We start from the raw sequence: 17,237 nt of genomic DNA on the forward strand, positions 1-17,237 counted from the left end.
TTACTCCCTCCGTTCCCTCATAGTTGAGTCATTTTTCTATTTCGGGAAGTTCCTTCATAGTTGAGTCATTTCCATATATAGTAACTTTTTTCTCTTTCTTACTTTACTCTCTCTTACTTTATTCTCTCTACTTTATTCACTTTTTACTTTATTCTCTCTACCTTTTTCTCTTTCTTACTTTTTTATCTATTTATTTAACATACTCAGCATTCCTTTCTTAAACTCCGTGCCAAAAAGTTTCGTCTCAACTGTGAGGGAACGGAGGGAGTACTTGATTTACAGGTTAATGCATTAAAACAATTTCATTTTTTAGTACTCCAATTAATTATGCACATTTTCCTCTCTCTTTTAATTATTACATCAATCACATTTTCTATTACTATATTCATTTTATATTCTCTTTTTTTTTACATAATTAAGATATATATCTACTTATTTAAAATATACTTCAAACTATAAAATTTTGTATCATCAACCCGACGTGACATGCATCTTCTTAGGGATAATAGAGAGGATATAAGCTAGCAGAATATAAAAAACTTAACTCACATTACCGAACACCATAATAATCTAGTTAAAATCCTAACTAGCCAATTAGATATTCGTGTACGCGTTACATGCCTCGCCAATTTACTCCAATTTTACAAGGTCGTCAACTTTTATAGAAATTCTAATCAAATCTCATAATTCAAGTAGTTAGGCACTATATAATCAATCTCCCGAAATCAAGACAAGAACACTGCACAAAAGAGAAGCTTAAATACATCAACAATGGCGACAAGAAGAATCCTACTCTTATTTCTTATGTCCTTTCTGTCGACCTCTCCGGCTGCCGCCGTGAAATCATGGTGCAGCCAAACACCACACCCTAAACCATGCGAGTATTTCCTCACAAACAACCCTAAATACAAAGTTTCTATAAAAGGAAAGCCCGACTTCGTGAGGGCAGCGGCCCATCTCGCCCTGGACCGCTGCATGCACGCGAAGAGCGGCCTCCATCATCTTGGCCCAAACTGCCGTTCGGACCGAGAGCGGGAGGCCTGGGCCGACTGCGTGGACCTCTACGAGGAAACCATCCACGTGCTCAACAAGACCGTGGACCCAAACACCAAGTGCACAGCTGACGACGTGCAGACGTGGCTGAGCACGGCGCTCACCAATTTGGACACGTGCGCCGCCGGGTTCGCGGACTTCGGTATCCATGATTATCACAGTGTTTTTCCCATCATGTCCAACAACGTGAGTTTGTTGGTGAGCAATGCCCTAGCTTTGAATAGCAAGGGCGTTTCTAATTTTAATAGTGTGAAGGGTTATAAGGACGGGTTTCCGAGGTGGGTCCGGCCTGGGCACCGGAAGCTGCTGCAGTCGTCGTCGGACGTTGTGGTGGCACAGGACGGGTCCGGGAACTTCACGACTGTAGGGGAGGCAGTGGCAGCAGCGGCCGCGGGCGGAAGTAGGCCGGTGGGGAGCGATTGGTATGTGATTTATGTGAAGGCGGGGACGTATGTTGAGAATGTGGAGATTGGAAGGGGTTTGAGGAATGTAATGTTGTTGGGGGATGGAATTGGGAGGACTATTATCACCGGAAGTAGAAGCGTTGACGGCGGCTCCACCACCTTCAACTCGGCCACAGTTGGTGAGTCATTTAATTACGAGTCTAAGTTCAGTCAGGATTCAAGAAATGTTGGTGAAGAAAATATAATAATCCTACTTACTACTTAATTCAATTGGTATTAAGTCGAAACTCTAAAATGGAAACCAACCAATATTGTTCTTGTACCAACATAACCTTAAATTTGTTTAACTAATACTCCATGTTTGATTTTTGAAGTTTTTAGTACAGTACGTACAGAAACATGATATATCCTAGCTAAATTCACAGTTGTAGTGGGCGACGGGTTCATCGCCCGCGGCATCACGTTTCGGAACACGGCAGGAGCCCAGAGCCAGGCAGTAGCGCTGCGTTCCGGGTCGAACCTATCCGTGTTCTACCAGTGCAGTTTCGAGGGTTACCAGGCCACCCTCTATGCCCATTCCCAGCGCCAATTCTACCGCGACTGCGACATCTATGGCACAGTCGACATGGTCATTGGCAATGCTGCGGTCGTGCTGCAGAACTGCAGCTTCCACGCTCGCATCCCGGCCGAAATGATCAACACGATCACCTCACAGTTCCGTACCGACCCGAACCAGAACACGGGGACCATCATCCACAACTCACGAGTCATGCCCACCCCGGAACTCGTACCCTTACTGATACTCACCCGGACCTATCTGGGTCGCCCCGCGAGGGAGTTCTCGCGCACGGTGTTCATGAAGACCGAGTTGGGCGGCTTAATCCACCCGGCGGGTTGGTTGGAGTGGATGGGGACGACCTTCGCTTTGGATACGTTGTATTATGCGGAGTATGCGAATACGGGTCCCGGGTCGTCCACAGAGAATCGGGTCAAATGGCCTGGTTATCACGTCATCACCAACACCTCCGAAGCGGAGCAGTTTGCGCCAGATAATTTCATTCTTGTGGATCATTGGGTGCCGAATACCAATGTGCCGTTTACTTCTGGGCTTTGATTTCCTGAGTTTCATTGAATTTATTTGAAAAATATTGTACTCCACTTGTGTTCATCTCGTCATTATTTACATATTGTTGAGTTGTGTTGATCTCGTCATTGTAACTTTGTTTTCTTTAGTATGTTTTATGGATGAAAATTGAAACCCTCTCTCCTGTGTCCATTCTCATTTTCTGATCATCAATTTTGTTATGCGATCTTAGAGCAATGTTAAATTGAGAGCCCTAGATTTAGTCCTTTTTTTCTAATTTTGCAGTTTTAGTTCTCCACTTTGACGTGGGTTATAAATTTGAATGGGAACTTGACCGTTAATTGCCGGTTCTAGACTATTTAATTTATTGATGTGGTCATTGGGCCAATTGTAAATTGAACCATGAACTAAGGTTTGTTTCCAGTTCCAAAATATTCAAACCGGGAACCCGTGATTCAACTCAAAATTGAAAAAACCATCGATTTTAAACCCAAAAAACTAGTTTCAGTTCACAAAAACTGGAATCAATGTGACCGTCAATTCCTGTTTCACTTTTTGTGGAACCAAAACATGAGGCAATTCGAAACCAAAACTGGGTCCGGTAACATCACTAAACCGTAGAGAGATAAGTAAGCAAGTAAGGGTAAATGGTACTCTATCCGTCCCGGATAATTTGTGTCACTTTGACCGGGTACGGGTTTTAAGAATTGTAATGAAAAGTGGGTTGAAAAAGTTAGTGGAATGTGGGTCCTACCTTTATATGTAAAGGTCAAAACTGGTCCTGAACATATGACTATTTTACGATTTTGGTCCTAAACTTTATCTTTTGAATTTTTTGGTCCTGCACATTCCAAATCGGATCACAGTTGGTCCTCCGTCAATAGTTCCGTTAATTTTATAAGTCAACGGGTTTAACCCAATTTTAACCAATTAGACATTTAATCATGATTTTTAAATCACTAATTAATTCCCTAATTATTTTTTTAGAAAACACCAAATAGATTTATATCTCATTCAATTCTATCTCGTTCTCAAAATTTCAAATTTCTTCACCAAATTACCAGAACTGACAGCAAAATTCAAAAATCTCCTCTCAATAATGATAATATCACCTATGTTAACCACCACTCAAAACACACACACAGAAAGCCTAAAAATCAATCAAGAACACAATTTTCAGAAGAATATCTGCTCTTTATCAGTAGAATGCCACTAATTCAAGAAAAAAAAAACATCCACAAAATAAAAACAATCTATGTAGTGTAGTATCATCAAACACACAGTAGCAAACTACTAATGAATTTCAATTAACTCAGAACATTCCAATTTTTTTCACTAATTTGTTGGAGAAGAAGGCAATGGCAATACCTGCTTTGCGTGATTGTGAATCTTGTCTCTCACATTAAGAAATTTGAGAAAAGACCCATCTTCCAAAATCGAATCTTGCTGAAGCTCCGCCTTCTCCTGCGCCAGCCTCCGCAGCAGCTTATCCTCCGCGACCCGCGTCCCTTAAAAATTTGAACTTTGGCGGCGGCGACGACCGCAGGCGCCGGAGCTCCGCCTCCGGGAGCGACTCGAACAGCGGGTTGATGTTCCCGTGGTGGCTGTAGCAATCCAAAGGGGCGGCGCCGTCAACGAAGAGATCGCTCAAGCTTCTTGTCCTCGACCCCTTTCTTGATCTCCCATCTTCTGATAATTCCAAATCTTCTTTGCTTTCCTATTTGATTGTGAAGATGAATCGCGGTGGGCCGCAGAGATTGTGCACCCTCATCAATTATTTTAATAAAATAATTTGGGAATTAATTAGTGACTTAAAAATTATGCTTAAAAGTCTAATTTGGTCAAAATTGGGTTAAACACGTTGACTGTTAAAAAATTAAAGGATCTATTGACGGAGGACCAATTGTGATCCGATTTGATATGTGCAGAACCAAAAAATCTAAAAGATAAAGTTTAGGACCAAAATCATAAAATGACTATATGTTCAGGACCAGTGTTGGTCTTTACTCTTAGTTTTATAATAAAATGTGAGTAGGAATGAGTTAGTGGAATATGGGGTCCACTACAAAAAATGGTACAAAAGAAATGGAACAAATTATGTGGGACGAACCGAAATAGAAAACTAGAACAAATCATATGGAACGAAGGAAGTAAATGGAATAAATGACTATACTATTGTGAAACATAGCGAGAGATTACAAGAGCTTTTCTGCAAAAGGATAGTAACCACACAACTATGGCCACTGTATTTTTCTCATCTATTCATTAGCTCCATAACTAACAATTTAAGCTCCTCACACAATTGGTCTCGCTTTATTATTTTCGCCTCAATCCCTCTTTTTCTTTTTCCTTTTTTAAAAAAAAAAGGGATATCAGTCCCTAAAATCATGAACTTTAGCCAAATTTTAGTATTTGGCACTAACTTTGAAATCAACCAAACTTTATATTTTATTTGTTATTTCCTATAGCATATCAATCGATATATTCGACTTACTTATGTATCTTTTTTTTATCCTACTTGACATTACTAAATCAACGGATTTTTTTTACATGACATTTTATCATACTTGACACGAACTTAAAAAGTGGTCGAAAATATTATAAACATCTCATAGTTGCACACATAATATAAGTTTTTCGCCGAAGATATCTTATTTAGGCTGGGTTGGAAAATAACAAACGGAATGTAAAATTTCTGATATTTTAAACTAATTTTAAACTTCATGAAAAATATCATAGTCTTGCCAAAGTTCATGGTTTATGGGACCAATATCCCTTCTTAAATTTTAGAAAACAAACATTGAGTTGGAATTCGAGTTAGTCGGATTTACCACGAGTCATCCATTTAATTTTATTTAACATTAGAAAAAACATCAAGGGAAGGATTATCCATATTCTTATAGATGAGCTAGGACATTAAGAATTCACGTGAGCTGGAATGACACATCGGACTTCCATCACGTGGATAGGCAAGAGAAGAATAAAGAGATAAAATCCATCATCGACTTGGGCCCGCTCTGATACCATATTAGAAATGGGTCACTCACCCCTTAAAAGGCCTTATAGAGGGGGTTATCCATACTTTTATAGATGAGTTGGGATTGTTATCAAGTTGATGTGGGACAAGACATTAAGAATTTTAACATAAAGTAGGTCAAAATCGACTTAAATACCTAACAAAACAACTTTACCAAACCACCATGTCGTTGTGTGACCCATGATTGCATGGCCTATCAGCATCGGCACCTCCTACAGTCCTACGCATCCATAATAGGCTAGTCGCTTATATCAAACTCAATCGGAATACCCTCGAACAAAATTGATCCGCAAGCTCGACTTTTTGATTATTTTTTCAATAAAATACTTATTTTATTTTAAGAATAGTTATCTACCTCACAACGACGTATGTTTCGTCCATGTGCAATTTTCTACAGTTATGGCGAGTAGAAAAAAATAGAAAGATTGATAGAGTAATTCTTAATGTATGATACAAAAATTGAAAAGCGTGAAATAAATCAAAATTGGGCCAAACCTTAAAATTTTATGGATAATTATCCAATTTTCATGACCACGTTATACATTTTATAAGATTTAAAAAATGACAAATGATTGAGTGTATTTATATGTGTAAAAGTGTAAGTGGTCTTCTCCTATTGAATATTGTTTCAAATAATTTTACTTGAATAAAAGTAATAAAGAGTATAATTTCATTGAAAATTATGGTTAAAAATTACAGATTTCAATTGCCGCGAATTCTTGGCCGTCGGCGACTAATGTGCCGTTTACTTCGGGGCTTTGATTTGGCTCGAGTTTGAGTTTTATTGAATTAATTGTATTTATATTTGTGCTAATCCCGTGATTAAACTTTGGTTCCTTAATGTGATCTATGTTTTATTTATGAAAACTGAAAACTGACGAATAATATTGCTTCGTTTATATTTTTGCAATAAATATAAGAGGCAATAGTTAGTAGTTTGCCAAAAAAAAAAAATTTAAATCAATACAACAACATAGCATTAGCTTGGTATATCTAGACTCACATTAACATTGGATGCAATTAATAAATTTAAACAAATCATAGAACCAACTACACCAACAAATACAATTCGTGCAAAACTTAATAGCAACACAAAATACATGCAATAGATGCTTCCTTTTTCCATCCATACACAGGTATCTGCTATATATATTGATCTTGTGACTATTGTCTCCAGAATTCAACCTGAAATTTTTCAATACTAGCCACAGTTAGCGGATACTAACGTAGACAGTAGTAGAAATACATATTTAAATCAGAACCGACAATTCAATCCAGAACTAGACAATTAATCGTCGTTCATGACCATTGATCATGGTTCCAGGCCCAGTCGTAACCCGAACCAAGAACAAGTATGGTTCGGTTCCAGTTTCAAAATTTTCAAACTACGAACCAACAATTCAGCTAAAAATTGGGAAAAAGATGTTAAATTATTGTGGATTTTGAACTAGAACCACTGGTTTTGGTTTAAAAACTAGACTATATATAGAGAAGTATATTAAGTAAATAAGAATATTACCAAGAGCTTTTCTGCAAAATGATAGAAATACAATAAGAACAGCGACTCCGGCCACCACCCCCACAATTATGGCCACTGTTTTTCCCACGTCATCTCCGTTTGAGGAATCTGCATTTCATACAACAATATTCTTTTAAATATTGCAAACAAATTTCCACAAATTCAAGCAGATTTCTAAATTTTAAGAAACCACAAATGTGGGTCACGACAATTGCAATATTTAATAAATACTGCATAATACAAGACCAAACCACAATCCACAATAAAAGATTCCAACTCTCTCGAGAAGGGGGAGCAAATAAAACTTTGTTCAAGATAAGATACCCAAATTACTGGCTGAAAAAATATATAATACGAGTCACTAAGAAAAAGCACATAAAGTTCGAATTTGTTGCAAGCTTTAATTTAAACTTTATGAAGAATATGGGGTGGTGACGCAATTATGTGCATTAGAATATATACTTATGCCATTAGATGGTTCAACTTGTTTCCATCCCAAATCATCTTTGGATCTCACTTTATTTATTTTAATTAATATTCATATACCCCCATTAATTCATATTTCTTTCTTTTTCACCCTGTTTGCATTATTTTATATCCACTAATAATTGTTTTTTAAATAGAAAACCTGAGGAAGAAGAAGAGGTAGTATAGTAGCCTGACTCCCAATACCGAACATAACACTGCGCCAAGTAGACATCCGCCGCCGGCGCCGCTCCACACAGCATCTTCACCTTCGCCACCGCCTCGGCCAAGCACTCGGAGCAATCCCCCGCCGCCATATCCCCCAGGCACTGCGCATACCCCTCCACCGCCCCGGTGGCGCTCACCCTGAACCCCGCCGCCCCTTCCAATTCCGCCAGCACGTCGTCCCTCCGCCGCCAAAACTCCCCGTCCACGTTCCCGCCGACGCCGCACTTCCTATACCTCAAACCGGTGTCCAATCTCCCCAAAAAGTCGGCGCGCTCGTACCTGAGGTAGCAGGCATCGAGCTGGAGGCTGGCGCCGTAGGTGTCGGGGCAGAGCACGGCGACCTGGTTGATGGCGCCGGCGATGCATGAGGCGCAGTCGCGGGGGCTGAGGTCGCCGCGGCACTGGTAGAGGCCGTAGGAGGCGGAATCTGTGTCGTTGGCGATGGAGATGGCGTCGTAGAGGGTGCGGGAGGAGGAGGAGGCGAGGGAGGAGAGGAGGGAGATTTTGCTGGATTCGTATGGGGAATTCGGAGGGTATTTATCTTGGGAGCAGCCGCCATAGATGAAGACGTGGGCGTCGATGGAGCTCAACAAAATGGAGAGAGTGAGAGTGATGAGATTGAGAGGTAGCATTGTTTGTGAAATTGGAATATGATCGTTTTGTTCCTTGCACCTTTTTTTCTAGTATATTTTTTGTTTGGTTTTGCTTTTGAGTTTACATTATATATTCGTTTTGTTAGTGTTGAACGGAAAAAGCATATATTTGGAGTTGGTGACCATTCCCTATTTTATTTTGACATTAGCTCTAATTGTTGCTGGCTTGTTTGCTTTAAATTCACGAGTAATATTTCCTGTTAAATGTAATTTACTTTTATAATGTGATTTGCAAGACTATAGTACAAATATGAGTTAGGCGCCGGTGCTCACACTTTTATGAAGTAGTTTATTCTTGATTAAGGTGACCTCTATAGTATCTTGGCTCAAACTCGACTCTACTTTTATTTTTTACTTTCTCCAATTATGTTCGTGTCTATCATTAAGTACGGAATCAAATCTTTATTTATTCGTTTCTTACTTCTAGTTACTGTTAATGTCATAATTTAATAACAAGTGATCAAGTTATATGAGAAGCCCACTTTCTAGATTGAGACCGAACACACGACGGAGACGCCATCAGAGGACTCTCCCAGATTAGTCGGGCGGTTATCTCCAAGATTATAATGATTTAATTAATTATCTTATTTTGACTCATTTTGAGTGAGCAAACTTATAACCTTCATTCCGGGTTCTTTGTTGATTCTTTTTCATAATGCAAAAGAGAATTGAATGCTTAGAGTCTCGTCTTTATAAAGTTAGATTACGGACAAAATTACTGATGGTGAGCAATCCCTTGATAATTACCTACTGAATTTCCGAGAGAATACCCGTTGCCGTAGTCCGCAGCTTATTTTTTTTACCAGCATGTCCATCAGTAAAATTGTTGTCTTTTGGGCCGAGGCTAAAGTTGTCTCGATACTAAAAACGCTATCAATCTCCGTCAATAAATTGGATATTCTCATCAACTCATTCACGAATATAAAAAAAATACTAGTAGGAAGAGAGGTTTAATGTGGAAAAAATAGTTAAAGTTATAACTAAGACAAGTTTTAATACGCAATTAATAAAATAAGAGAGAGAACATGTGAGTTTCATAATTAATAGTGTAAATAGTCCTATATTTAAAACTTTTCAATGGATCTAAGTAGACGAAACTTTGTAAACTAGTATGTGGAATAGTATATATTTACAATTTACAACCATAAAACCTAACAATTCCAAAATTCGATTATAAAAGAAAACAATACTAATATTTACAACTAAAAGTATATACACGTCTTAACAATACAACACAAACCCATAAAAATTCAAAACCACATTTTCTTCCACGACAGCAACTTCCGGGTACACTGACCCGCCTTGATCCGGGTCTGAACACTCTCAAACTCCGAGATCCGACAAGGTATGGTTAGCCCACCCGGATGGTCATACCCGAATTCCCTTTCGGACTCCTTCAGCAAATCCCTAAATAACGGGTGGTTAATATACACAATTGGCACAAAAATCCTCTCCATATCTCCATCTTTTTGCCCCACGTAAATCGCCATGTGCCCTTTCGGTATTTCGCCCGTCCATTCTTCTTTACCAACCCGGAAGTATCCCCGACCCGGATCCATATTCCTACCTAATACCGCCTTCGCTTTCGTCTTCACCCGGTCCGTCCAGCTTAGCGGTTCGACCCGGCCCGAATTGCTATCGACACGCCGATACCTACCGGCTGAGCGTTTCCACCGGAAAACACGCCGGAAAATGTGCTTGAGCGAGAAACCACGTATGCTGCCCATGATATATCTCTTCCGTTGAGAAATTTACGGAAACTGGATTTACTTTTATTTCTTTTAAGAAAAAAGTGGATTGGGGGAAAATTCTAGGAGAAGGGCCATGGATCGGCCATGGACATGGCTAGACGGAAAAGTGTGAGGCAGACTTCAGAGAGAGAGGTTGGTAGGTTCGACATGGTGGGTGATTACTTTTCATCTACTCAGGCGGCGGCGGAGGCGACGAGAAATGAAAGGAGTCAAGAGAGAAATGAGGGATGAAGAAACACCATGAATTCTTAAAGAGGGAAGGGAGTATTGAAATTTTCAAAAGAGAAAATAGATCGGGATTTTATAATGCTGAAAATTTCAGTTTTATTGTTGAAATTGAGTTGTGGAGGGCCGATTTTAGTGCTTTGACATTGATTTCTCATTTTTGTTTTCTTTATTTATCTTTGTTCGCATAGTTATAAAATCGTGTATTATACGTGAGCATTAATTTAGTAGACTGTTTAATCTAAGTTAGTATGTGTGTAAATTGAGTATGCGGTGTTATAGCAAAAAGGGCAAACGCCTATTTTTATATTCTATTTTCAGGTCAGCATTTTACCAACAGGGGCTATCTCCTTACAATAAAAGGGTATATATCAGTGTAACATTTCTTATTTCATTTAGAGCGAGAATTCTAAAAAGAAAAATTATCACTTAAATATGAATGAAAAGAATAATACTGGTATTCATTTTGTCTGCCAGGACATCCACAACCTAGGGCATTTGTGGATGTTGCGCCCCAAATGCGGTGTGGGATGGCAGGCCATGGTTGGAGGGCAGCAGACGGATGAGGTGCCTGAGTTGGGGTGGGACAACCGACCCAATTGCGGCGTGACTCGCCAAGTTGAGCGTGTTGTGGACGCCGACAACAGACCACATCGATTTTTTTCTTGATTTTAAAATTTTAATTAATCCCTCTATATATATTCATTCTACACCAATACTATCACTCTCAGACTTTAATTAATTCCTGTAGAACCAATTTTTTAAGTAGAAGAAGTAGTTCCTAGAATGAGTTGGTCAACAGCCTTCGCACCAATATTATCGAGTAGAAGAAGTAACTTTCTTTTCTTTTTTTTCTTTTTTTTTTAAATATTAATGATTTGTAATTTTTGAACTTAATTTGTAATTTTCAATATCTAGGATTTGTAAATTAAATTTCCTAATGAATAAATTTCCCGTGTTATGTTCATCATTTTCAATTTTCGGATCAAAATGTGTTTTTAAATGGCGAATGGGGGAGTTTTTTTTTAGAGTGGTTGGCCCGTTTGGGCCGTGCTAATATTCTAAGTTAGTGGGCTGGTGCATATTCTTAAAATTAGGCATAGCGCACTCCCTATCTTTTGATAATGATAAATTTTTTTTTATGTAGAAAAGTTAAAAAAAAATAAAAAAATGTATGCCCAAGATTTGATGGATACGGATGTATATAACCGAGGAAAATGAAGGATATAATTGAAAGTAAAAGAAATCGATTATCTGGTGATTACGATATTAATCTTTGGAATTGATATAAAATTTATCTACCAATTATTTGAATACTCATAAGTTCATAACTCAAAAGATTTTCTTTTTTTTCTGACTCGACCTCAATACATAAGATTGTTCCAAAACTGGACAGAAATGCATCTATACTAAACTGAAAAAAAAAAAGAACGGGGATTACAAATTTACCCAAGAGAAATTCCGCAGTGTGTAATCTCGCGCGCTTCTGATCCTTGGGAAGGAAGAAGAAGAAGAGGAGAAGAAAATATGAGTGTTGAATAAACTCTATGTGAATAGCAACAACCGGACCATTCGGATCCCACATTCGTACCAAGAACAACTGCAGTTCCTACCGAAAACGAGTCGGATCCATTTCATAGAATTCGAATATGGTTGCGTTGGAGGAGTCGGGTTGGGAGGAGCTCCGGGGCGGGTCTAGTAGTTGAACGTTATCTCGATCTCAAGCTCTCAAAATACGGTAAGCTCGGTGCTCGCAAGGGGATAAAAGAGAGTATGTTCGTTTTTGTGTATTAATCTTCCGTTCGTCCAGTAGGATATTCAGTGATGTGGTTCAATTGGATTTATTTGTGACCTAATTGTTGTGTATAATTAGTTACAATCCTGCAAATTTTAGTAAGCAACTGTAGGTTTTTTTTATATTCCTGAAATCGTGGTTCTCATCCAGTATTTTATCACGAAGGATGAAATTAATGCAGAACTCCTTCTTTTCTATGTTTTTTGAGGTGCTATAGAATCGTGAATCGTTTAAGTAGGTTATGTTGATGAAGCCAGCTTGGAATGCGAGTTTCTAATTTGCTGGTTGCGTGTGGCGGCCTGGAAGATGTGAGTCACCTAAGGTGAATTTGATAATGTAGAGAATAGAGACGATGGAGTGAATTTGATAATGTAGAGAATAGAGATGATGGAATGAATATATTATGGCAGTTTCTACAAATTGTATATAGGTGGGCTTTTACATTTGCGTTTCTGTTAGTTGATAACCTTTTGGAAAGATCTCATCTAAATCATGAACCGCATGATGCATTGACTTTTGAGGCTTTGAGTGGTACTCTCTATTATGATGTGTGAAAATTTTGTGTTAAGTTTGTGATGAGGTTGGTATGTGCTATATACAGTGCATCCATCCATGGCTATTTCCCGTAGTTGTCTCAGAGGGCGGATTGCGACATTCCCTTTTGCACTTGTTCTCAGATGGCTTCACTTTATAATGGCTATAGTGGAAGCTATTATAAAGATGGAGATCCAGGCCCTGCAGATGGCTTCATCATCTTCTGGATTGTGGAAATCTATAAAGATGGAGATCCAGTCATCGCTTGAGAAGTTACTGGATATAAATTATTTAATGAGTCGATGCGCTGCATCATAAAATGAACTCTCTGAACAGAGCAATAACTCATGTAATGATCAAACAAAACATCAGAGAGTTCATTTTATGATGCAGCGCATCAGAGGGTTCATTAGATGAACTCCAATAGACAGCTGATAATCCAAACAATACTTGCATTGGCATGCCATGCCATTTGCCACAATATAATGGAGTTGCTAGTTTCCTTAGCTCAAATTTTACTTTTGCTTTTTAATAAACAGAGCAATAACTCATGTAATGATCAAGTAACCATGATAAATATGCAAGAGTTGGCTTACCTCTACCATGTGTTAGTATATTGTTTGTTGAAGACGAGTCCAGCAGTGGGGAAAGCAGGGGAAGGGAATGCTTTTGCATTCCTGGACTCACCTGTAAGTACAAGGTTGGTCCCGTTAAACCACACCTGTTGATGCATCTGACAGTTTTTTGTGGCTGTATATATTTCTTTGTTTGTAGGCTCTTTTATCTATTACTTGCTCTTAATGAGACATAAAAAACACATGGTAGCTGCACCGGCCAATATCTATAGTGGGCCAATAGTAAATACACATGGGCTATGATTTTGTCTTGTCTCAACTGATATCTTTTAAATTCAATTGGAATCTTAGCTCACGATTTTCCTTGCTTTTGTATCTCAATTACTGACATTGCTTGGTAGTTATTTAATAGACTGTGAAAGTTAAATGAAAGATCCTATGCAATGTGTTTGCAAATTGAAGAACTTTGACACTTATAAATTTTTGGCATCTTTAAGGATTTGAAGTTACTTGTGGCTATAATGACTAATACTATTAGGTATCGCACCATCATCATTTTGTTTAGGGTCAATCCCCTTCAAGATTACGAACTTTGAATGCTTTTGCAAATACAACATGAATCCTTGTTTGTTGCAATTCATGCACAAACTTTGAAATCTTTTAAAAGTGTCAAAATATCAATTATATTCTTCGTAAATTCCAGTGAAGCAAAAGGGGGTTGTTTCAGGTCTTTTTGTTTTGCTCTATGAAATGACATTATTTCGAATCATATTTTTGAGAAGATAAGAATTACAGGGACAAAATTATTATTTAATCACAAATTGAAGTGGCAAGAACACCTTGATTGTTCTTCCAAAACGAAGTCATGTCAACCTTTCTTCCGCTCTTCCTACCAAAAAGCAGAAAGTTTGTTTCTAATAGCTACAGTTAATTCCATGTTGTAATTCCAAATTCATTTGAAGGTTTGATTTTTCAGGAAACTAATTCTTTCATCTACATTAAATTCCAATGCAGAGCTATTATGTCCCTTCATCCCTCCCCATATTTTGCATCGGTTGACTTGAGGCAATTTAAACGTATCAAGAGAAATATTAACTCGATGAGGGAACATGCTGATCTTCTTAATTCTATTCGAGATTATATTAGCGCGTACAGTTTAAGAGCATTTAACTAATAGTAGCTTTTATTAAGTAAAATTTGTTAATGATTTCTCTATATGGTAAGTTTGTGCATGCTTCTGTGAGTGGCTTTCTTGGAGTGCAACTGTTACGGGAGAGGGCCGCCATACTTAGAAGAAGCATATCTCATGCAAGACTTATAAGCTGCTGAATGTATGTATCATGGGATGGAATCTGGAAAATGAATTATTTTGAGATTTATGAACTGTTGCAGTTAGAATTAACTAATTACCTGCATTATATTGACTGATTAGTCATTGCATAAATTTTTCCTGCTTTTTCTCTTGTGGTATTGGTGACTGGCATGCATAGTATCTTCATATTATGGCTGTCATTGAACATTTTTTGCTATCTATTGACAGATTGATTATGCCATAAGTCAAGCTCTGGCTACTAGAGCTGTGTTGGGTTCTCAAGCCCTCAAGGGACCTTGTTTAGAGATGTTCAAGGAAAAGTCAAGCTACTTGGTGACAAATTCCCTGTAATTTGTGGTCTGATTGGTAAGATTCTATAAATTATGAAACTCTACAGTGCCGGACTGAAACTCTACAGTGCCGGACTCTACCTTCTGGAATCAGGAATTGTGCGGTGTGGATTGTGAATCACCTTACCTTTGAGACCACCAGGTAAAGTTCCTTTTCAAAATGTTAAGATTTGGGGTGCTGTTATTGGTGGTTGCTGCTGACTTGACTATGTTGGTAGGAAACCAAGCAACTTAGTTGAGGGCCTGAGGCCTTAATAAGTTATGGTCAATCCAACTTTAGGATCTAAATATGTGAAGTAGTACAAAACTACATTTTTCCTCAAATCTTGTATTGCAGGTTAAAGGCTGTTGAATGAGCTCTCAAAGCTATGCAATCAAGCTGACACTTACTGATGGCATTCGCACTATGTTTATAGGTACTTTGTCAAACTTTTGGCCACCTCTATACAACAATCAAATGTTATTTTCATGTATTCATGCACACACAAAGAGAGAGAGATAGATAGATGGTACCTTCTGGATTTGATGAAATTGGTGATTTCTTGTCACTTATATGGGGGGGAATCTGCTGCATGAATGGTTAAAACAAAACAAATAACAGGACATGTTTTCTTTCGATATAGACCCTATGTGTGGTTGAGCCTATACTTCAATTTTCAACTGAAGGTATCTCTCTCACTCTAGCCTTGTTGTGTAGCTAATGCTAGCCTGTGCCCTACTATATAGCCTCTCTCTCTCTCTCTCTCTCTCTCCACATATATATGTACACATAAACACATGTATATATACATATCACACACAAGGGTAGTGGAAAAGGACTGCAATTTATGGAGTAGGGCAAGACTGATCAGAATGCTTATAAAAATTTGATTTATGCACTAATTCAAATTTAATGTGCATTATTCATTATATCATTCTTAGCAGAGATTACAGCACATTAATTTTGCAATCAAATTATTAATTTATGTATATCTAGCCCTTATAATGTGACTATATATGTGCTATTTTTCCATGAAAAGGATCCAAGTATGTACTTTCGAAGGTTTCTGTGCCTGATTGTTTAATTGGTCAAAGCATCTTACCTCAGAAAATTATAATGGTAATTTGAGGATCCCAATATCCACATTCAATATCAATAAATGCCAATGAGTTCATTGAACTGATTTTAGATTCTTTAATACGGAAATGTTAATTAGATTTTATCTCATTTTTATAAAAAAAGGGGGTCGGATGCTATTATTTTATTCTGCAAGAATCAAGGTTCAATGAAATATTATTCGGATAAAAATATTATCTTGAGAACAAAAGACTGTAACAAGAATATGGTTGGCTGATTGATAACAAACTCTAGATTCTCTTTTTAATTCTAGGGTACCACTTTATGTTCCGATATTTAAACTTTTTTTTATACTTTTAGCCCTATGAAGGCGAAATTACAAATTACTAGCATTGTTTGTTGACACTTTTTCTTCTAGCTACTTGCTAGTATACAAAAGTCACCATTCTTTATTGTAATGTTAGTTTTTAGTCAGGGTCACAATTTTTTTTTTTTACAAAAATACTTATATCCAAACTAGTTATTGCCACACATTAATTAGGTGCATGAGCACATGAATTATGTGCATACTTTGGTGTGTATGTATAAATGTGGGTATGTGAAAATTTGATACTACCTCATTATATTTGTACTTTGATAGTCGCAATATTGACATTTAAAACAATAAGTAACCACAACTACAATAATATGTAAAAACTAATCAATTTAGTAATTAAAATATTCTTTGATGCGTGATTTGTGTGCTTCTTTTGAGTGAGTGTGTGCGCTCCTTTATATGTTTGTTGGTCTTTATGTTGGCATTTCACATCTACTAAAGTACTAGTTTGGTGGTGTTTAGTTGCCAAGAAAAAATAATACTCCCTCCGTCCCAAGGTATTAGATCAACTTTCCTTTTTGGGATGTCCCAACATATTAGACTCATTTCCTTTTTTAGCAAAAAGCATCTATCTTATTTTATTCTTCACCTACTTTTTTCTCTCTTCTCTTCCCTACTTTTTTCCTCTCTCATACTTTACTCTCTCCACTTTAACTATTTAAATATCAATTCCTTAAATCATGTGCCCAAAAGAAGTGAGTCTAATACTCCGGGACGGAGGGAGTACTACTAAGATATAATTTAGGATTGAGTTAAGAAATTATTTTAGTTATAGGGGATTAGCTAAGACTAATTATCCCATGATTATCCATCTAGGAT

At 37.7% G+C, this 17,237-nt stretch overlaps 3 protein-coding genes and 1 long non-coding RNA gene across 5 annotated transcripts; 2 read left to right on the plus strand and 2 right to left on the minus strand.

The window, feature by feature from the left end:
• The first annotated feature begins 771 nt into the window (after positions 1-771).
• LOC125217715 (probable pectinesterase/pectinesterase inhibitor 17) lies at positions 772-2,596 on the plus strand. The gene is made up of 2 exons (XM_048119236.1): positions 772-1,636; positions 1,883-2,596. The coding sequence occupies exons 1-2, from the start codon at positions 772-774 to the stop codon at positions 2,569-2,571; spliced, it is 1,554 nt and encodes a 517-aa protein (XP_047975193.1). The 3' UTR covers positions 2,572-2,596.
• A 3,946-nt stretch (positions 2,597-6,542) lies between these two features.
• Positions 6,543-8,473, minus strand: LOC125220024 (plasmodesmata-located protein 8). The gene is made up of 3 exons (XM_048122135.1): positions 7,726-8,473; positions 7,098-7,205; positions 6,543-6,763 (listed from the first exon to the last, which is right to left on the minus strand). The coding sequence occupies exons 1-3, from the start codon at positions 8,420-8,422 to the stop codon at positions 6,759-6,761; spliced, it is 810 nt and encodes a 269-aa protein (XP_047978092.1). The 5' UTR covers positions 8,423-8,473; the 3' UTR covers positions 6,543-6,758.
• A 1,117-nt stretch (positions 8,474-9,590) lies between these two features.
• LOC125224488 (auxin-responsive protein SAUR36-like) lies at positions 9,591-10,600 on the minus strand. Its single transcript, XM_048127893.1, has one exon. It carries the CDS (start codon positions 10,168-10,170, stop codon positions 9,694-9,696), a length of 477 nt encoding a protein of 158 aa, XP_047983850.1. The 5' UTR covers positions 10,171-10,600; the 3' UTR covers positions 9,591-9,693.
• Positions 10,601-11,800: 1,200 nt separating this feature from the next.
• On the plus strand, positions 11,801-15,912 carry LOC125224010. Of its 2 annotated transcripts, XR_007176818.1 has the most exons (5): positions 11,801-12,157; positions 12,432-12,536; positions 12,816-13,448; positions 14,864-15,127; positions 15,323-15,912. It is a non-coding gene; the product is annotated as an uncharacterized LOC125224010 (long non-coding RNA). The 2 variants fall into 2 exon arrangements; XR_007176817.1 differs by having other exon boundaries at positions 12,432-13,448.
• The last annotated feature ends 1,325 nt before the right edge of the window (positions 15,913-17,237 follow it).

This window comes from Salvia hispanica, chromosome 4 (genome assembly GCF_023119035.1).
Source record: "Salvia hispanica cultivar TCC Black 2014 chromosome 4, UniMelb_Shisp_WGS_1.0, whole genome shotgun sequence".
NCBI lineage: Eukaryota > Viridiplantae > Streptophyta > Magnoliopsida > Lamiales > Lamiaceae > Salvia > Salvia hispanica.